The sequence below is a fragment of the Lithobates pipiens genome, unplaced genomic scaffold, assembly GCF_037356315.1.
Source record: "Lithobates pipiens isolate NorthernLeopardFrog02 unplaced genomic scaffold, aLitPip1_a1.2 Scaffold_8, whole genome shotgun sequence".
NCBI lineage: Eukaryota > Metazoa > Chordata > Amphibia > Anura > Ranidae > Lithobates > Lithobates pipiens.
Genome location: NW_027507903.1, coordinates 449,975,503 through 449,997,125, shown reverse-complemented (window position 1 = coordinate 449,997,125; position 21,623 = coordinate 449,975,503). Strand labels below are relative to the sequence as shown.

Sequence of the window (21,623 nt, the reverse complement as noted above, 5' to 3'; positions counted from 1 at the left end):
AGGAGCTTGCCCAGCTACCAGATGTGCAGTGTTGGGCTTGTGCTGGACTTAAATATGCTCACCAGTTATTACTTCTGGGATCTTTAAATCTTTTGCGACCCTGAGGGCTGCACCTTTCTCCAATCTACAATTAGGGCATGCAGTGGCAGCGCAGTTTGGCCTGCAGGGTGTCCAACTTCAGCCCTCATCATTGGAAAAATTGCTGTATGATACCGATCATTCTAAATTGGTCATCAGGTACTGTTCTGTTGCTATCCTTGTCCAATACCCATATGATCAAGGTTAAATCTCAATGGCAATCTGATATACCTACATTGCAAGACAAGAATTGGGGAGAAATATTAAGCGCTCAATTAACGGGGGTTATAGCGGCAGGAGATAAGGCAAGCCAAATTAACTATTTACATCAAATTTTACTCTGGTTCGTGTATGAAAGATGGGCAAGTTGGAGTTCTCTGAATGATTTAAGTGCCACAATGGTATGGGAAATATTTTCCCCTATGATCTGGGAATGCTCCAAAATACGTCAGTTCTGTTCCTGTGTTACTTCCTTTATGGAAACTAAACTGGCCTTGCCCAATATGTACCCCTGCCAGGTGTCTTCTGGGTGACAGATGAGGAAGACTTGGGTACTGCTTAGAAAGTATTAGTGCGTTTATTTTTCTATGCAAAAAAGGCTATTGCTCTCTGTTGGAAGAAACCGTATCCCCCTGCCTTACAAATGTGGGTTGACTTAGTTAATCATGCCCTGCCTGGCTTCTGCTGCTAGGAGGTGCCCAAGAAAATGCAATAGAATATGGTCTGAGTAGACTGCTAAGGTCTCGGGAGAAACCGAAACCCACTAGAAGTAGGGGGATATGATTATCTGAGGTTATGAAAAAAAAAAAAAAAAAAAAAAAAAAAAAAAAGGTATTCTAAGCAGGGTTGCACCAATACTAGTATTGGTGCCGATACCAAGCATTTGCACGAGTATAGGGACTCATGCAAATGCCCCAATAGCTGAAACCAATAACTTAGGGCTCGGTACTTTCAGCTGTTAGTGGAAATTGCCTGCTAACAGTTGAAATGTAAAGAAAAAAATTCTGGCAATTATTGGTCGTTAAGGAATGGGGCCACCGCATCCTTAACCAATCACATGTGTTCGGGATTTCCATCCCTGCCACCTCCTACCCTCTCGCCAGCTGTTATCAGAATCTGGGTCACATGTCCGTGTAAACTGCCTGCATTAGAGGTGAGCAAGCCAAGCTCCCCCCCGCCAGATGCTGCTCTCATATTTAGCGCTGCTCATTGCAGAACTGACATTTGTCAGTCTGGCCAGGAGTATGAGAGTCCCGTGTGGCTCCTACACAGATCTGTCCTTTGCGTGGCAGCTGCACATAGCAAGGCTTCTTCTCTCGGTGCCCTGCGCTGCACTTTTATCCCCTTCCTGCCCAGGCCAATTTTCAGCGCTGTCACGCTTTGAGCGACAATTGCGCGGTTATGCATCATTGTACCCAAACTAAATTTTTATATTTTTTTTTACACAGATAGAGCTTTCTTTTGGTGGTAATTAACACTGTTTTTTTTGCTAAATAAACTATAGTTAGTTTTCCTCCTTCACTGATGTGAAATGATGAGGCTGCATTGATGGACACTGATAGGTGACAGCTCCTAGAGCTTAGCTCTAGTAAGCTTTTGCACAGAGCATTGCAATGTTTTTATAGTTTGAAATCACCATGTAAACTGCTTCTTTACTAAACCATCTTCCATTTGCAGGCCTATCAAGCATATTTGTGAAACACTCAGTTTAAGAAGCAGGAACACCATTACTAAAGCCTGGTACACAGTGAGTTTGGAAGGGGCCCCTGTACCAACTAGGCAATTTTAGTGAAGCAAACTCGCCACTGAGCTATTGTGTTCTTACAAGGGGCCATTGGCTGCGAGCACCTATAGGATGCCGTTCGGCAGATGTTTTTTCTGGCATATCCGTTCTACAGAAGCCGGACGTTTGACCAGCTTCTGTCGGACAGGCTGCTGTACGCATGGGCCAAATGTTGGCGTTTGCTGAACCAGTCAATGCCACCTGCTATTCGGCCTGTGTGTACCAGGCTTAAGCTTTGTTTTATCAGTGCTTTATCTATTGCCAGCTTACCTCACAGAGGCAGTACGAGGTCGATGTTCCCTGGAGTCCATCACCCACCCAACGTGGCACTCCATGGGTGGATTAGAACTGTGGCGTGTTTTCCTTTTTCTTGGTGTCTGACAAAGAAAGAAAGAAAGAAAGAAAGAAAGAAAGAAAGAAAAAAAAAAAAAAAAGGTAACTGAAATGTATTCATAGGATAAAATGCATTAAAGTGAACTTCACTATGCGTAAAAAAAGTGCCAAAAAAGGTACACAGCCTTATTTTATACATTGTGGCTTTTGGGTAAACATGATCAGGGTAGGTTTTTCTTTCTATAAAAGCCAAGCTTGAGAAGATTTAAAAGGCCAAGTTCACCTTTAGGAGCCTGTTACATCCAATATTTACTTCTCCCCACACCCGCTGTTCCAATTTAAAAACAGAGTGGCAGTGTGGGGCTCCGCCCACGCAGCTGCATCATTTACAGCAAGTTATTGAACTACAAGTACCATTGGCTGCACAGACAGCAGAAGGCTTGTAGTTCTCAAACTGAGGGCGCTGGTGAGAGCTCTTGGTTCATTGAGCCTTCCTGCAATTCAGTGACTGTCTGCAGGATCCTGGAATCACACCCACGATCTGACGATTGCGGGTGCAAGGTTTTACAGACTCCTAAGAAATAAATAAAGCCACATTTTTTTACCTGCAAAAATTAGCATTTTTTTTTGACAGGTTAACTTATCCTTTAGAGGCCCATGCACAAAGGCATTATAACCACAATTTTTGCTTTTTTAGTAGGTTGAGATTGCAGCCCATACCTTCCAGCAACTTTATATGTACACCTAATTTGGTAAATGGCTATGCGATTGGTTGTGCTTCATTACCTTTGCATCGATCGATCGTCCCTCCTTCACCACAGGGTAAAACCGAGGCGTGAGCGTAGGATCCTTCAACCGGGGGGTGCGTGGGGTACGTGGCGTTCGGGCATTGCGGTAATTTGGTGATTCTGGGACTGTGGTTGGTAAGGAGCGGGCGATGGAAGGTTCAGGGACACCAAAGAGCTTGTTCGCCAAGGCATCTGTGGGAACTATGAGTCAGGAGAGATTAGGTTTTTCATTCATCAGATGGCCACACATCAGTATTTAACTAGGAAAACATTAAGGGCATTTAAGTGTTTTAGGAAAGCATTGCATGGCACTATTACCTTGTTGAAATTTTGGGGGTCCTGGAGGAACTTCTTGGTTGGGATCAACTGGAGGTTCTGGCGTTAAGGTATCAAACTGCTCTCGACTGATCATGTTGACCTTTTTAAAGTTCTCCACCTCTTGCTGAAATGGGGAGAAAAAAAAAAAAAAAAAAAAAACTGAATATGAAAATGGCAGTCAGGCTGTGTATATAAATGACATTTACAAATAAGGTTGTGTCTTTCACAGTTTTTATTATGAATTTAAGGAAAAGGGATTACATACACTGTGCAAAAGGTGTGTCTGATGAAGCATTAGTATAGAAACTCAACCCACTTAACTAAACAGAGAATGGTATGTGGGTCTTGTCTTTGTAGGGGTCAGAGTTTAAGCAGGGTAAACAGGACTTGTCAAAAATTGACCTCACTCTTCCTGGGGACTGGCACCAAGTCAGCCAGAGTGCACGCATTGTTACAGTCTGGTCACCAAACTCATGCTTCCTGTCGTGTGAAAAGGACCTGGAAGTCTGATCATCTTCACACAAGGCATTGTGCCCAAGCAATTAAAAGAGGCACTGCACTCCTTGCAGAGACAGCCTCATGGCCCCAGTGCAAGAGGTTGCTTCAAACCCAAAAGCAAACCTATCAAGATCCAACCAAAAATGAATAGATGAGCTTATAAAAGTCCCTGTCAAGACACCCGTGTTCAAAGCAATGAACCCCAGGAAAGACTTGAAAAATCTTTATATACATATTCTATCCCAGACCATACCCAGAACATGTTCTGCCCTTAAACCGCCTGCAATTTGACAGAGTGGGCCCTGGTCATTCTACGGAGATGCATAGTGCGCACGCACACACACACAGTGGCTACTACTGTAAAGCATTGGTGTAAATGACTCCAGGGTAAAGAAATACATCCACCACATCGACCTCAGAGAGAACCAGTCTTTGGTGAGCATTGGACTAAAACCTGCCTTTCTACAGAATGCTATCCTATGGCTATAGGTAGGGTTATTTTTAAATTTCCCAAAGAGGAGAAAAAAAGCCATTTGGACCATAATTGAGCAAGAAACTAACTTTTAAAAACAAAGTGCTTTACACTGGTAGAGTCTAGTGTAGCATCCATTTGATTCATTTAAGCAGCCCTGACACTACTTTCTTAAAACCTCTGTCCAACCATTGTGTGCCCAGTTTCAGCTTTTGGACTGAGGTGTCTTCTGGCTTTGACACAAAGCTAGAAAGCACAATTTTTTTTTTGCATGGCAGATCTGCTGAAAGGGCATGAATAATCTTACCCATAAAATGCTTAAAAATTTTAAGAGGGAATCTCTGCAAAATTAAATAATTGCCCCTCTCCTAGCTCCTGCGCAACCGATCTTTGCTGTCCTCAAATGCTAGCCTGGCTGAAGGCAGCTGTGGATCAGTAGTGTGAGGGGTATACATTAACCCAAGTACTTTTTAAACGAACCCAAGAGGCTCTTTCGTCGATACCTATGCAGCACAGCTCTCCATTTAGGCATAAAAAAGGCAAAGGCCCACAATTCTCAATCACCTTTCACATCCCAGGAGAACAAATCAAGAATACAAAAAAAGAAACCTATTTAAACAGATCATGTAAACATCGACAAACTACCGACCTGCTCAGGACAGAAGGGACAAGAGTTCTGTTGCCATGACCAATCCCACTAGTCTATCAAACTTAAAGTGTTAATGGTTCAATGATGATACTTATCTGTAGAAGGGTACCATGTGTGGCAATTCATCTGTGGTATATAGAGGTCAGGGTGTACAATGAGCCTCTCCACAGTTTGTTAGCATCTCATGTCCAGTATAGTCCCACCCCCAGTGTGCAGGCCTAGAATGTGCCCATAGAGGAGTCACAGCTGGAGGGTTCAGTGTGCAGAGTGGGGCCTGGAACCTGCTGTGACATGGGGGCAGCTGACCAGCAAGCACACATTGACCCAAAAAGAGCACAATCCAGTCACATGCCGAGTACAGTTCTTTGGGAGAACCAGAAGACAGATGAGCCTTGTTAACCTTTCCTTACAATAAAAAAAATAAAAATTTGGTCAAGAATTAAAATTATTTTTTTTGGAACAGCCAGAGGCAACATGAGATAACCCTTTCGTGACTAAGCCTATTTTTGACATCTGGTGTTTACAAATTAAAGTTAAGTTTTGCTAGAAAATTACTTAGATCCCCCAAACATTATATATATTTTTTTAGCAGAGACTCTAGAGAATAAAACGGCGATTGTTGCAATATTTTATGTCACGCAGTATTTGCGCAGCCGTGTTTTAAACACAACTTTTTGGGAAAAGTGACACTTTCATGAATTTTTAAAAAACAATAAAATTAGCCCAATTTTTTTGCATAATGTGAAAGATAATGTTATGCTGAGTAAATGGATACCAAACATGTCACACTTTATAATTGCACGCACTCGTAGAATGACGACAAACTACGGTACGTAAAAATGTAAACATCCCTTGTGACAGTAATAGGTGGTGACAGGTACTCTTTATGGAGGGATCGGGGGTCTAAAAAACCTCCGTTACACTTCAAAGTATTCAGATCGCCGAAAACGGCGATTCTGAATACCGTATATTTTTTTAATCCAGCGCCATTTGCAGCCGAGTAAACGGGAAGTGACGTCATAACGTCGCCTCCGTGTTTACAATTAGGAGACTGGAATGACACCGCTTACGGCGTCATTCCAGTCCCTCCCTAGCCGCTCTCATTCGGGAGCACTGGTAAGAGCGGCGGGAGGGGGGGGGCGTCCCCTCCCGCTCCTTCGGCATAACAGTCGAGCGGCTTTTAGCCGCATCAGTTATGGCTGGAAAGCCAATCGCCCGCTCAGAAAAGCGGTACCGGGATGATGCCTGCAGGTGCGGGCATCATCCCGGTATACCCCCCGGAAGCCGAGTACGCACATCTACGTACGCTCGGCGGCAAGGGAATAACCCACAGAGTTACTGCAAATCCTGGTATACCTTGCAGCCAGAAGGAACAAGGAATGCCCAACTTTGTTTTTCTTACAACATACAGTGCTGCCTCCTCAAATATGGTACCCCTCAGGATCTACCATTTAGATCACGCCCCATTCATTACAACCCCCAGGACCTGAATAGGAGCGTGGGTGGTATTTAGCGGAACAGATCCCCTGAATTTTCCTCCTGCAACAGTTAAAATCTGGCTTCTCATCGTCTCCCTACTGTCAGCATTCAGCTGTTGCAGGAGGAAAAACACAAAGCCCCTCCAGTCCAAGTTCCCCTTCCCAGGACACCCTTGCAGTGCTGCTGGCCGCTGCTGTGGAGATCATTTGAAAAAAATAAAAATAAAGTGTAAGAAAAGGGGCTGGTAAATACGCAATTTACCAGCCTCTTCCTTTTCTGAGTGAACACAGTGTAAACTGTTCACTATACTTCAATTTGTGAATGAACAGGGAGACAATTGCAGAGCAATTCTTCATTCTGTGCAGTTGAGGCTACACAGATGGGGAACTGTGTCCTCCACTTTCTCTCAAAGGTGAGACATCAGGGCAGGGGAAAAAAAAATAAAGACTGACAGTCCACTTTTAAGATAGGGCAAGTTTATATTTTTATTTGTTGCATTATATTTTTCCTTAACCTTTATTTAGGTGTGCCTAGTGAATTGAAGTGAAGTAAAAGGGGCACCGAACTCCAGTGCTCTTTGATCTTTCATTTTATTCAGGTAGATTTCCACCTCTCAAAAGGTCGCCTACTCAGGACACCATCTCCTGGAGAAATATGGTATTGCAAAGAAACCACTGCATTTTTATGGTCCTGCTTGATCCAGCAGAGGGATAAAGATCTTGCGGTTTCAAAAAGCTAGGTTCTTACAGAGGAACTTCCACAAAAACATCCCCCCCCCCCCCCCACATACTATTTCCAAATAATATTTTAGCCACTTCAGCGGAAGGATTGAGGACCAGGCCACTTTTTGCGATACAGCACTGCGCCACTTTAAATAAATTATATCTATATCTATATCTATCTCAAAAAGTAAAAAACTTTCTTCATAAGTTCAGGCCAATGTGCATTCTACATATTTTTGGCAAAAAAATAAAATAAACATTGTATACTGGTTTGCGCAAAAGTTATAGCGCCTATAAAATAGGGGAAGATTTATGGCATTTTTTATTTACTAGCAATCGCAGTGAACAGGATGTCGACAGAGCGGACACTTTTTTGGGACCAGCGACATTTATACAGCGATCAGTGCTATAAAAATGCACAGATTACTGTATAAATTACACTGGTAGGAAAGGGGTTGTTCCTTACTGTGGGGGGAGTGGAGTGACTGGGAGGGAGAGGGAGAGGGAGAGAGATCGCAGGTGGCCAGCAGACCGTGTGCGCCCGCTGCATCTGTTACATGAACCATCGTACCGGTACGCCAATTCACGCAATAGAGCCGATCTTCCGCCCTACATCAACAGCGGCTGGTCGGCAAGTGGTTAAAAAGGCGATAAGTTTATTTTGGTGCATTGGCCTCTGTGGTTATTTCAACCCTGAACGTGACTTTACTATAAATGAACTACCGTTACCCTGCTCACCTTAATCTGTGAATACTCTGGCTCAAATGTCTCAGTCCACAAATCCTTCTCATAGTAGTACAGGCCATCGTTGATCACTTTGGCCCACTCAGAGCTCATCTTGGCCCGGGACGTGTGGTTTCCTGTGCGATCTCCTCCAGGGTGCTTGCGCAAGGAAGGTGGGGTTTGCGTGACGATCAGGATTTTGTTCACATCATGGTCGTCGATCTCAAAGTCAGAGTCCTCATCTGACCAGTCTGTGAAGGTGTTCTTGCGGCCATCTATCTGCTCCATCTCCTCATCAAACATGAAGTCCAGCTCCTCTGGCTCGTCCTGGTCCTTTGAGGGTTTCTGAGGCGCCACGGCAGGGGTCACTGTCTGTTGTGGGGACTTCACATCTTCTGGCTTCTAGGTTAATTAAAAAAGATAAAATAAAAAAGGCATTACTACACACACACCAGCCAACCATCCTAGCGCTAGAAAAAGGGAAGCGGGGGCCACTGGAAGAACATACAGTCATTCATCCATACCAGGAGTTGACAATCCATGAAAGCTGAGGTACATATAAAAATTACCAAGGCACAGCTATACACAACTCAAAAAAACAAAAAACACACAAACAAAAAAGTTACAACCAAAGCCAAGAAAGGAATTTTGAAAGAAATGCCCCCCCCCCCCCCCCAAAAAAAAAAAACCCACCACACATTCTGTCAATTTTGTAGTTTGAGCACAGTTTTTTGTAGTTTAGACATTCAGGAGATTGTTGCCTTCTAGCAACACCCTAGGGTTATTAGATAACATCACAATAAATGCCAAAACGATAACGAATGGGGGAAAGGATGGCAAAATAGCAATTTTTAAAACATGGCTAGAGTTCAGATTAAAATGCACTGCAGTGAAGACTTAAAATTTAGAGCAATCTGTCCTTTTGCAACAGCTCCAAAAAGGAAAGGATAAAAAAAAAAAAAGAAAGATTTTCACTATTTAATATAGCAGCAAATAAAAAGTTCTGTCAACAACGAATGAGTAATCATTAAAACTCAATAGTAGCTTATGCCAAAACGTATCAAATCACCGGTTCTCAAAATAGTACGTTTCTTACTTTTTTCCTTTCTGTAAACCAGCCCCAGCAGAAAACTGCTGTGCTTGTCAGTATGCCACAGATTAAAACGGCTGCAGGCTGTGTGTGAGCAGTGGTCTAATATCCTCTGCATAGTCAGACCTACAGTACTCCAAATAGCAATGCTGAAGGGGACCACTGCTCAAACAGTGCAATCGCTAGAGCATACTGGAATGCATTGTGATGATCTCCTGAGGAAGGTTTACAGAAAGAAAAAAAAAAGAAAAAAGAAAAAAAAAAAACACACAAAGACAGATCGTTACTATATTGAGCCACCATGATTTAATTCACATCATTGTGTTATAAACAATTGGGCTTTGAGATGCATTTTAAAAGTAGTGATATTCTAAAACATGAACTTTTAAAAACCTCATAAGTCTGGTAGATGGTTTACCAATACAACTCAAGGGATGAAAGTCAAATCATGACAAGTGTTAACCAGTTTGCGCCCATGCAGCTTCTGACACTTCGCTACTACATGTAAAAATCATCTTTTTCTAGAAAACTTCTCAGAACCCCCAAGCATATATATTTTTTTAGCAGAGACCCTAGGAAATAAAATAGCGGTCGTAACTTTTTATGTCACACAATCTTTGCGCAGAGATTTTTCAAACGCTTTTTTGGGAAAAAAAAACAGTAAAGTTAGCCCAATTTTTTTTTATATATAATGTGAAAGATGTTATGCTGAGTAAATAGATAACCAACATGTCACGCTTTAAAATCAGGTACGTTCATGGAATGGCACCAAACTTTGGTACTTAAAGTCTCTGTAGGCGGTGCTTTGTAACGCTAAACAGGTAACCTGTGTAAAATTTTAGAGGAGGTCTTGGGCTAGAATTATTGCTCTCGCTCCAACTTTCGCAGTGATACCTCACGTGTGACTTGAACATCGTTTACATATGCGGGCACAACGTACATATGCGTTCTCTTCTGTGTGTGAGCATGCTGGGACAGTGGTGCTTTAATTTAATTATTTTTACACTTTCCCTTTAAAAACATTTGATATTTTTAATTTCTATTACAAGGAACCTAAAAATTCCTTAGGACTAGTGAATGATTGGTCCTCTTTATGGAGAGATGTGGGGTCTATAAGACCCCGCATCTCTCCTCTAGGCAGGGCCTAGGCCGAAAAATAAAAATAAAAAAACCCACGCGATCTCAGGCTCTCTTGCAGAGTCCGCAGCATGGTTTACTTCTGCTGGTCCGGATGTGACATCATAACATAGCGCCCGGGCCTCCAAGAGTCAGATTGACGGGGATTATCTGTCCCTCGGATTTCTTTAGGACTCTTCCGGCGCTGGCAGATTCCTTCTCTGGGTCACCGACTGCACTGGAGAGCCCGGAGAAGCACCGGCGAGGGTAAGAAAGATCAAGCAGCTGAACTGCCATTATGATCGTTCTTATGGTGCACAGAATCACTGGCTGAAAAGAACACTAGCTGAATGATGCCTGTAGCTGCAGGCATCATTCATATATCCCGACAGTCCAGGATGTCCTATGATGTACCATGGGCGCAAGGTGGTTAAGCTAGATCCAGTACAATATAAACAGTAAATAGTGCACATTGCCTGGTAATTTGACTGCACTGGTCCACAATGTGTTGACTATTTCTGGTCTAACCTTTGTCCTGGCTGGGGAAGGCCTTGGCCGCTTCTTGACTTCTATCCAGCTTTCAGAATCTAGGTCCGGTAAACTTGCCGACAGCCCCTTTGGCATAGTCTTCAGGTTACTAACCTCCTCTGACTTTGAAGGCACAGGAGGGCTGGAGGATCTCGGTGATCCAGGTGCCGATTCTGCAAATAGATATAGAAATGATTAAAGTTCTATAGGTAATAAGTACTGTACTCCCTTAGAATATGCTTATTCATAACCTTGACACTCAAAAAAGGTGGATTAAGAGGAGAAAAGCTTGGCAATTCAAACCGAGACTCTGATGAAAAACTGTATATGCCAATGTGAAAACAGATGAAAACCATCACTAGATCCAGAGATATGGGAGATGAAAAGGTTATGCAAGCCTTGACTTTTCTGTTAAAAGAAAAGCTTAGCCTGCACCTTATGCTTTTCTACTGTTACATAGGTTGAAAGATACACGTTTATCGAGTTTTGGTACAAGAGACTTTAAAAAAAAAAAAAAAAAACTTGCACAACCCAAAGCCAATAGCTGATCTAAAAAGGGAAGCCAAGGAGCTTTTTTTAAAGGTATTGTACAATTTTTTTTCTACCCAGAAAAAAATCCTGCCTGCCCCCTAAGGCAGTCGGATATTCCCTGGATTAATAATCTATTGTTATCTATTACAAATACCAATAGCCAGTTATATTTTGTGCATTTAGAAATACTTCCAGCCATTTTGATGCAATTTATTGGTTTTGATCTAGCTTCTGTGGAAGTCTATTAGAAGTATAAACCGCTCTAGCTGTAAAACATTTACATATTCAGGAGGTTAAAAAACTTTCTCCATTTAATTTTGCAATGACCTAAACGTGAACAGCTACGCCTCAAGTTTGCTTTACAGACCATTTCTTTAGCGACATATCCACTTAAATCGACTTTTAAAAAAAGAATTAAATTCAGTTATTGTTTTACTGGTGACTAGCCTTTTGCATGCTATTTTGGGGCACACCATCCACAGTACTGACAGTTGGTAAAACAAAATTACAAGTACTGCCCCAACCTCTTTCCTGGAACTGGTGTTTTTAACATGACAACCTCCCCACTTTTAGTCACTATTCAAGCACTACAATCACACAAAAATCTACCTGTCTCCTTCTGAAATCCTTGTCTGGGTACGAACTCAGGACAGTTGATGAGTTGGGAAAAGTCAGTTTGAGAAGCATCAGCTGCCGGGCCTAGGAGAGGCCAGAGAGCAGGCTGCTCTTTTCTACGAATTTTCTCATCAATGACTTCTACCACTTTACTGTCTTTTAATGCCTAGAGGTTAAGGGAAAAAAAACATTTGTTAAATTCACATCTGAAACCAGAGGAATATATGAATATACACACACGTATATACATCTCATATATATCAAAGCCTTTATTTATGCAAAACCAAATTAATTTAATGAAAAGCTTTACACAAACTGCCAAAATGAACATTAAAGTACATATGTTTACTGTTATATGTGTCAGCAGATTTGCTATAATGGCAAACTATTCTTGCGATACACAAACCATGCTAGTCAGGATATCACTTTGGTACTAGCTGCTTAAAGTATACCTGAACCCTAAAATTTTAAAGCTGTATATAGAGTAGGGAATGGATAAAACCCATCAAGAACCTATGTCACACTGGGGAGATTTCCAAGAACCTCCTGCCCTGAGAAAACAGGAAGAGGAAATCATCTTAAACAGTTTAATAGTTGGAAGAATTCCACTGTATTCATGCTCTGGACTTTACCCGTTTTGATTTTCCTTCACCTACTGTGGCAGTGATGAGCAGGATAAAAAGGGAACGTTAAATTAAATGGCCAGTAAAATTGAATCCAAGCTAAAGCTTGCCGTTTAGGGCCCAGAATAGGGGTGGGAGCAGGTTTAAGTGTAGATCCTATTCGACTGGACTTCTACTTTAAATTTCCATTGCAGGGACAGAAGACAAAAAAAAATAAACCCGAGAGCATCTATCCCCTTAACATTTAATAAAAGAATGTATATCACACTTTCTATTACTGCTTTCTGGGTCAGATGCTTGCTCACTGGACAGAGGTGCTATTGTGGATTCTGGCTGAGGGCAGAAGTGTGACATAGGAAGCTGCATTGCTGAACCAGGAAGATGAATTTCTTTATTAGGATCTGAGTTCCAGCATGAAATGTTCATCAAATTTTGTAACATTTTTGTAAAATGTGTAAACATTAAATTACGTATACAGGGTTTTGCATTAACTATTGGTACAGTTGTGCTCATAAGTTTACATACCCTGGCAGAATTTATGATTTCTTGGCCATTTTTCAGAGACTACGAACAAACTTATTTCACTCCTGGTTAGTGATCGGCTCAAACCATTTATTATCAACCAATTGCGTTTACTCTTTAAATCATAATGGCGTGCGCCTCCTATAGCGTCTTAAAGGGTCGACGTACAGCTACGATGGCTCGCCCAGGGAAGCCATTCTGCCACACTATAACTGCGGCGGCCGGTCACCGGTTAACATCAGCTAACACTGGATCCAGGCTTCAGCCACCAGCAGTGCAGAAGATCCATAGGAGAGAAGACAGTGCAGCCTGAGTATTTCAGCACCGATTTGTTATTAAAGGTTACTGAAGTCTAGATGACTGAGCACAAGTTATGAATTTTTATTTTTTGTGAAGTTAATGGGTGCACATTGCCATATTTATAACAAAAATAAAAAAAATAGGATTTTTATAACAGCTTACCTGTAAACTACTTTTCTTGGGAGTACATCACGGAACACAGAGCCACAATAATTACTGTATGGGTTTTATATGGCACCTTCAGGTGATTGACACTGGCACACCCTAAACAGGAAGTTCAATTCCCCATATAACCTCTCCCCTTACCGGGAGTACCTTTTTCACCAGTGTCTTAGGTGTTGGTCACAAGTAAAGAAGTGCTGTGCTGTGCAGAGCTCTGCTGAAATATTCCATTCCTTACTGGGGCAAGCCATGCAACCGGATCCATTCAAAGTGTCTTTTCCAGACCGAATTGAATGATACCCAGGCCTCGCGTCCAAAGAAACAAGGTTTTACCTGTAATATTTCTTTTTAGAGAGCTGAACTCCCGGGATCCAGTATTTGTTTTTTTCAGCCATATTCCTGGCAGGGTGCTTTTTACAGGCCCAGAGCTGTGGATCCCCCGATAAAAAGCGGGCTCCAGTCCCTGAAGGTTTAATGGAGCCCACTGCGAGAGGTGAAGATTGGGACTGTTACCACAGAACCCTGCAGCTGGATAATGTAAGGGAGATTCCTAAGGAATTTTTCTAATTCTTGTGGGTATTTCTCCTTTAAAGTAAATGTTGTCATGCCTATAGTTCACCACCGGGGGCTGTCAAGAGCACATACCCGATTTCATGCTTGTCAGTCTTGCCTCTGTGTCAAGCTGCATGCTTCCTCCAGCCCAAAACCCATGTAAGATGCGGGGGGGGGGGGGGGAAGGGGTTCCTTTGGGAATTTTCCCCACCTGAACAGCTTCACCTCAGGAGGCAGAGGGAGCGTGGCTCAGCAGTGGTGTGCCGTGCTGCTGCCATTACGGGGGTCCTCCGTCTGGTGGCTCTCCACCAGCCCTTCTCCATATACGATCTGACGGATTGGAGCCCACTCACGCGGGAAAGCTGTATCTGAAAAAGATGGGGCAGCATCGGCATGCTTCAGCACCCACAACCCACAATGCGGGCTGTGTAGCTATAATGTGCACCTTTTTTTCCCGGTGCATACACAGCTAAAAGGAGGGACACAGAGCAGACGGGTCGCATGTGAGCGTTGGTTGACACAGGCAATCCCAGGACACATTTACATCAGGCTGAGCTTAATAGCAGCGGCAATTGCTGGACTATTGCTCAGCCATAGTTAAAGTACATTTTTATTTTAAAAAAAAACCCTGCTTTGTTTTATTAGAGGCTGACAAATGAACATGAAATGAGAGTGTGAGTGTGTAAACCTGCATATAATATATATCCACACATATATACACACACACACACACACATACCCCTCCATAATCTCATCCATATCCGATGGACATACTGCCATCTGCAAGCTGTAGTAGCATATGCAGTTTTTTTACCTTAATGCATTCTATGTATTAAGATAAAAGACTTTCTGCATGCAGCTCCCCCTCCACATACCCGAGCCCAATCTCTATCTAGTGATGTGCATTAGAGAAGTGGCTCTCTGCTCTTTTCTCATTGGCTCAGACACAGCAGCAAGAACCATTGAGGGAAAGGGAAGGAGCCAGGAGCGCTTGATCTGGATCCAGCGCTGTGCACAAGAGGAGAGGCTCTCTTCCTCCTCATTGCTCAGACATCACAGCAAGAGGCATTAGCTCCTGCTGCTGTCAGCCAGTGAGAAAGGAGCAGGTGGCATTCTGGGTATCCCCATAGCTAGAGGTCGACCGATATGGGTTTTTCTCTGGCCGATGCCGATATTTAGAAATCATGGCGGCCGATAGCCGATATATGATACCGATTTGTTAGGCCGATTTTATTTTATTTATTTTTTTCCTTTTTTATTTATTATTATTTTTTTAATCCCCCTTGATCTAACACACCTTTCCCATTGGGGCGTTTTTCAAGCGCTTTTGGGCTAAAAATAGCGCCTGTAAAGTGCCTGCAAAATGGCTCCCCTGCAGTCTGTGTGAAAGACAGAGTGCTTTCACACTGAAGCGATGCGCTGGCAGGATCTTTAAAAAAAAGTCCTGCAAGCAGCACGTTTGGAGTGGTGTATACCGCTCCTCCACCACTCCTGCCCATTGATATGAATGGGCACCACTGCCAAAGCGCATGCAATGCGATTTGGCAGCAGTGCTTCATGGCCGCTAGCTGGGTTATATGTGCCCCACTAGCAGCCAAATAGCACCGCTAAAATGATGGTAAAGAGCCGCTAAAACTTGCGTTTTACCATCAACGCTCCAGTGTGAAAGCAGAAAATACAGAAAATTTCTTACATTTAAACATTTATTAAACAAAACAAACCTCCAATCAGTTTACTTGTATGTATGATTTAGATAAAAAAATAAAAAAATAAAAAAAATACCTATATATTAAATAAAAACAGGTAGTCAAAACTTTTGGACGAAAAAAAAAAAATGGGCTAACTTTACTGTTTTTATTTTATTTTTAAATAGTGTATTTTTTTCCCCAAAAAATGCATTTGAAAGACCTCTGTGCAAATGCCGTGTGATATAAAATATTGCAACAACCGCTATTTTATTCCCTAGGATCTCTGCTAAAAAATTATATATAATTTTTGGGGGGGGGTCTAAGTGATTTTCTGGCAGAAAATACAGGATTTTTACTTGTAAGCATCAAGTGTCAGAAAAGATTTAGTCTTTAAATGGTTAAACTGAGAACTTCTACACACAGATGATTTCATTCATTGAAGTGTAAACATTGTATCTTTTAGTTCTTTTCTTGGCAGTCTGCCCAGAGAGGAGGAAAGTGTTGCTATGACGACTCAGGCAACTCACACTGACTTCTTACAGAAGTCATTTCAAAGTCCCGCTGTAGTTCTAAATCGGCTTTTTATCAGCAAAATCGGCCGATGCCGATTTAAAAAACGGCAAATATCGGCCGATATATCGGCCGGCCGATATATCGGTCGACCTCTACCCATAGCCAACAGTTTGTTAGGAGTGTCAGCGGGGGACCCAAGGAGGAGGATCGGGCTGCTTTGTGCAAAAAACTCTGCACGGAGCAGGCAAGTATAACAGGTTTATTTTAATTTAAAAAAATTGAAAATGTAATATATCACTTTAAGCTTTAATCTACAGTTTGTGAATAGGAAGGGGATAACCCATTCAGCAGAATACCTTTGTTATCCCAGGAATATGGTAGAGCTTCTAAAGGGATATTTAATGTCTAAATTACATTTCCTAAAGCAACCTTTTGAAAATACATTTTGTCACCATTATAGCTTTAAGTACAACCTACCTTAACTATCAACCCAACGTCAGTGGTGAGAGCCTGCACCCTATGAAAGGTGGCTATTAGCTCTATAGGAAGGAAACCTTCAGAATCCATTCTTCTACGCAGGTAAAAGTCTCTCTCCAGATTGTCCACACTGAAGTAATATTCTCTGTAGGACAACATGTGAAAATAATTTAAAACATCACAAGAAGATCTTTAAAAGAATCAACAGTTACATCTGAAGCACAGGGATTACAAACCCTTAAGCCCATCCAAAGCTGAAGCTGACAGCTTCCAAGGCTTGCAAGCCATTAGACCTGGTTTATACCAAGTTTGAGCTCTGGGTAAACACATGCATAAAATTTCTAATAAAGTGGCTGTTTATGTTTTCTATAAATGTATTGATTGAGACATTCATCCTAAGGGCTTGTGATAGACTGAATACACGGTACTTAGTGGAATGAAGTATAAAACCTAAAGCACAGCCCCCAATGTAGAATTGAGCAGCATATGTAATATAATTCATACGGTGCAGAATGAGCATGGCTGGATTTCGCATACAGAACAGTATTTGATTGGCTCAGAGAATAGAACATACAGCACAGTCAGAAAGGTTACACATATTGGCTAATATAGCAAACATAACTTTGTTTGCAGTACACACCATGCTGTCATGTGAGGGTGTGTGGGTGGGGCTAAATCTCACTCTTACTACAAATATTGCATGCTACCTGACAAAGGCCTGGACAATTTTAGTCCTGAACAGAAATACACAGAACCGGTTAGATAAAAAGAAAGTTATAATACGGGTTCCTTTTTTAATTCTTATGCTGAATTTTGCGAAGCTCAACTGCAAAAGACAAACGTACTGTAAACAAGATGTATGCAACATGATCAAACTGCTGCTGCCTTTTTTGCCACATGCTACAAAGTCCATGCAGCTTCCACCTTTCATTTCTGCATAATTGTGCAAGGATATGCTACCGATTACAGATTACTATCCTAGGAACTGATGTGAGGAGAAATTTGTGCTAACCATGTAAGAACAGGACCACTGGTGAGTATAATCCACATCTGATCAGAATTTTAACATGGGGTGGTCAAGAAAATGCAGACTTTAGCCAATCGAAATTTTTAACTTGTGCTTCTATTGTATAATATTAAGCAAAGTAAATTGGCCTATTTGTTTTTCAGTTTCTTCCAATTCTGTTTTATACTATGTTACTGAAACGTCCTATGTGCAAGCAATTGAAATATTAACGTTGTTCATTGTGACTGTAGCCGCAGTTATGCTATACACTCCTAACTTCGTAAAAATACAGAAATTATAGTTGAATCACTAGCTTCTACACATAATTGTACTGTTTAACTTTTTTTTGTTACAAAAAACTATTTTTAATCATAAAAAGGTAAATCAGCCACCATAAACTGCTAGACACTTTTACTCCACCATTTGTCCCACAGAAATCCCCTCAGTGTACATGAACTTTTGACTTTCAGAAGATTAAGCAACCCCAAAACACCTTTTACATGGCATGGCCCAAGTCATACCCAATTTCCACAGCTAGAAGCATTTTGGGAGGCCAGAACACAAAGGAGCATTATTTTAAAGTTTTAGAAGACATGTACTTTTAAACCTGAAAGGATTTAAAGAAAAAGAAAAAGAAAAAAAAAAAAAAAGTATAGGCAACAGTGGGAAATAGGCTCACTTCCTAACTGGCACGCATCTGTGTTAACCTTAGTAACCTAAAATAAAGGTTATTGTGGTTTTATATGCAGTTTTAGGTTCAGGGCTTTTTAGTACAATACTTATTTTGCATTCTGCAAAGTAAGTGGGCCCGTTTTCTTAATTGATGAAAGAAGCCAGTATAGAGAACTCAAAATCGCAAGCTAAAATTTACACACGTGGATGACTTATGGTGACTCATGCCTTAGGAGTAGAGTACAAAATAACTGTAGTGCCCATAGATTTTTGGAAATCATGCCGGACTAGAACGTGACTTACATCTGTCTTTTGATGTAATCTTTCAGCAGCTCCTGATCCACACTGTACAGATCTGAGCTGCTCATGTTGTCGTAGTAGTAAGTGATATTACTGGGATATTTCTGACCTCGAGGACCATCTGAACCATCAAATTTCCTGTACCCATACTGGTAATCAAAGTGTGCTAAGAAAAAATAAAATAAAATTAGTGAACAGTTCTCTGTAAGGATTAATATATGTAGTTAATTTTGTAGGACAATTTATTTTCCCCCAATGTAAGCGCCATTTAGATTTTGGACTTACAACGCATGCCTCCTCGGCCACGTCCTCTCCCTCTGCCTCTTCCACGACCGCGTCCTCTAAAGCCACCGCGGACAGCACCCTCGCTTTTCACGCTAGACGTGTCATCATAATCTGGCCAATCCCGCTCTTGTTTGTTATCCGAATACCAAACTGAATGTAGGTTAAGAAAAAAAAAAAATTAACACTCTATACCACCTGATATAGCTCAAAATCATGGTACCTACATGGCAGCACCAACCTTAATCACCTGAAAGCTGTATTGCAATTATATTTTCCTCTCCTTTACAAAATTGTTGTATACTAAAGAAGGCACCCCTTTAGATGTGCAGTTAAAATTAGAGGTGAATAAGCACATCTAAAAAAAAAAAAAAAAAAAAAAAAAAAAAAAAAAAAGCTATGTCTTTTCATACACCAGATAATATGTAGTCAATTTCTCCTTCCATGCCCTCAGCAGTTTTCCTTTAATATGGAAATTGACTGCTATGATCCATAAAGACAAGTGTCAAGTATATATATATATATATATATTTTTTTTATACAGGTAACATGCTCTCACTGAAAATTTACCTATTTTGGTGCTGATCTCTTAGCTACAGGTATACCCATGGTATAGCGAGAAACATTCACCACAAAATTGCACTTATGCTGTCCATACCTGTATCAACATTTGACTGGTTCAGCAGGAACCAATACAGTGTGAGCTACCCCAATGTATTCAAACTTAAAGCGATTGTAAAGGATTACCGTATATACTCGAGTATAAGCCGAGATTTTCAGCCTCTTTTTTGAGGCTGAAAGTGCCCCCCTCGGCTTATACTCGAGTCATCGCTGTCTGCCCGCTCGATCAGCGTGTCGAGCAGACAGACAGCGGCCATTCTATAGTTCAAAAGCCGCGCCTCCGGCTCCGCCTTCGCCTGTGATAGGCGGAACACTGAATTTCCCAGCAGCCTGTGTTCCGCCTATCACGGACTTCGTATCATCCTCGTACTACGGACGAGGATGATACGATGTACGTGATAGGCGGAACACAGGCTGCTGGGAAATTCAGTGTTCCGCCTATCACAGGCGAAGGCGGCGGCGCAGCTTTTGAATTTTACAATGGCCGCCGACGAACGAAGAGGGCACGGGACGGAGGCAAGGCACGGCACGGGACGGGACGGGACGGGACGGAGGCAAGGCACGGCGGCGAGGCACGGAGGCAAGGAGGCTCGGCACAGGACGGAGGCTCGGGACAAAGGCTCGGGACACAGGTAGGCTGGACACACACACACACACACACACACACACACACGGATGGATACACACACACACAGGGATGGATGGATGGAGACACACACACACAGGGATGGATGGATGGATGGATGGATGGAGACACACACACACAGGGATGGATGGATGGATGGATGGAGACACACACACACAGGGATGGATGGATGGATGGATGGACACACACACACACAGGGATGGATGGACGGACACACAGGGATGGACGGACACACAGGGATGGACGGACACACAGGGATGGACGGACACACACACAGGGATGGACAGGCATGTCTTACCCTCGGCTTATACACGAGTCAATAAGTTTGCCAGTTTTTTTGGGGGTAAATTGGGGGCCTCGGCTTATATTCGGGTCGGCCTATACTCGAGTATATACGGTACATTTTTATTTATTTTTCAAAAAATGATAAACAGGTCATATTTACCAGCTCTGTGCAATGGTATTGCATAAAAAAGCCCCAATCTCCCTCATCTGGGGTCCCCTGCTTATGTTTCTGGCTCAACCTCCTCTCTGAACGGCCCCATATCAAGCCACTTGCCCGGGGGGGCAGCACTCATGCAGTTTGATCCCAAGCCACACTGCGCATCTATTGACACACAGTATGGCTTGGACATACTCCCTGCTTTGCTCACAGGATTTGATTGACAGCAGCAGGAACCAATGGCTCCTACTGCAGAGCCTGCTGTTCGAAGAGGGGAGAGAAGTGTAATGCTGCTGCAGACAGACACAGCGCTGGATCAAGATCGGAGTATATAATGTCAATTAGTCCGAGTCAAGTACTTCTTGCCAGAAGATTGTGCACACTTGTTGCCCGTTTTAGCTTTTTAAAATGTGAGGGTTCTACTTTTTTTCTTTAACATTGGAAACAAACATTATGCAGTGAGTGCTATGAATGACACTTCATTTCTTCCTGAGTTGTGGTGATCCATGGAGCTGATTGAGATTAACCCTCTATATCCCTGATGCAGTTTATGAGCAAGTAAGGAGACTGTTGGATCTGCCAGTTTTATTTAGAAAATATTAAAATCCTCCTATGACTTTAAAGCGGAAGTAAACCCTAATGGGTTTACTTCCTCTTCCATTCCCTGCAAAGGCAAAGCATAATGGACTACTATGCATCGCATAGTAGCCCATTATGTGTCACTTACCTGACACAGGAGCCAGCGAAGTCGCCGCTGTCCCCTGTAGTCTGCCGCATCCATCTTGCTGGTGTCGTCTCGCAGCTCCGCCGCTGTCATTCGGCGAAGCCGCGATGACGTCACTCCCGTGCATGCGCACGGGAGTCGACACGCACGGCAGCTCCATTCTTGGAAATTCCGCGCTCAGTGCGCCGCTGTCTACGGCGCATGCGCCGTAGACAGCGGTGCCCGTTTTCGGGCAAATATCTCCTAAACCATATAGGTTTAGGAGATATTGCTTGGACCTACAGGTAAGCCTTAATCTAGGCTTACCTGTAGGTCAAATTGGTTTGTAAGGGTTTACAACCACTTTAAGGTCAGTACACTAGGTGAGCAT

General features: G+C 42.4%; 1 protein-coding gene across 3 annotated transcripts in view; it reads right to left on the bottom strand.

Moving 5' to 3' along the window:
* LARP1 (La ribonucleoprotein 1, translational regulator) overlaps positions 1 to 21,623 on the bottom strand; it is a 101,639-nt gene that overhangs the window by 7,215 nt on the left and 72,801 nt on the right. For all 3 annotated transcript variants that reach the window (XM_077468376.1, XM_077468377.1, XM_077468378.1), the window contains exons 6-14: positions 18,824 to 18,973; positions 18,542 to 18,704; positions 16,561 to 16,705; positions 11,718 to 11,889; positions 10,578 to 10,750; positions 7,859 to 8,245; positions 3,301 to 3,424; positions 2,981 to 3,183; positions 2,132 to 2,238 (exon numbers count right to left, since the gene is read on the bottom strand). In XM_077468376.1, the coding sequence (XP_077324502.1) occupies positions 2,132 to 2,238; positions 2,981 to 3,183; positions 3,301 to 3,424; positions 7,859 to 8,245; positions 10,578 to 10,750; positions 11,718 to 11,889; positions 16,561 to 16,705; positions 18,542 to 18,704; positions 18,824 to 18,973 (1,624 nt within the window). The remainder of the gene's footprint in view (positions 1 to 2,131; positions 2,239 to 2,980; positions 3,184 to 3,300; positions 3,425 to 7,858; positions 8,246 to 10,577; positions 10,751 to 11,717; positions 11,890 to 16,560; positions 16,706 to 18,541; positions 18,705 to 18,823; positions 18,974 to 21,623) is intronic.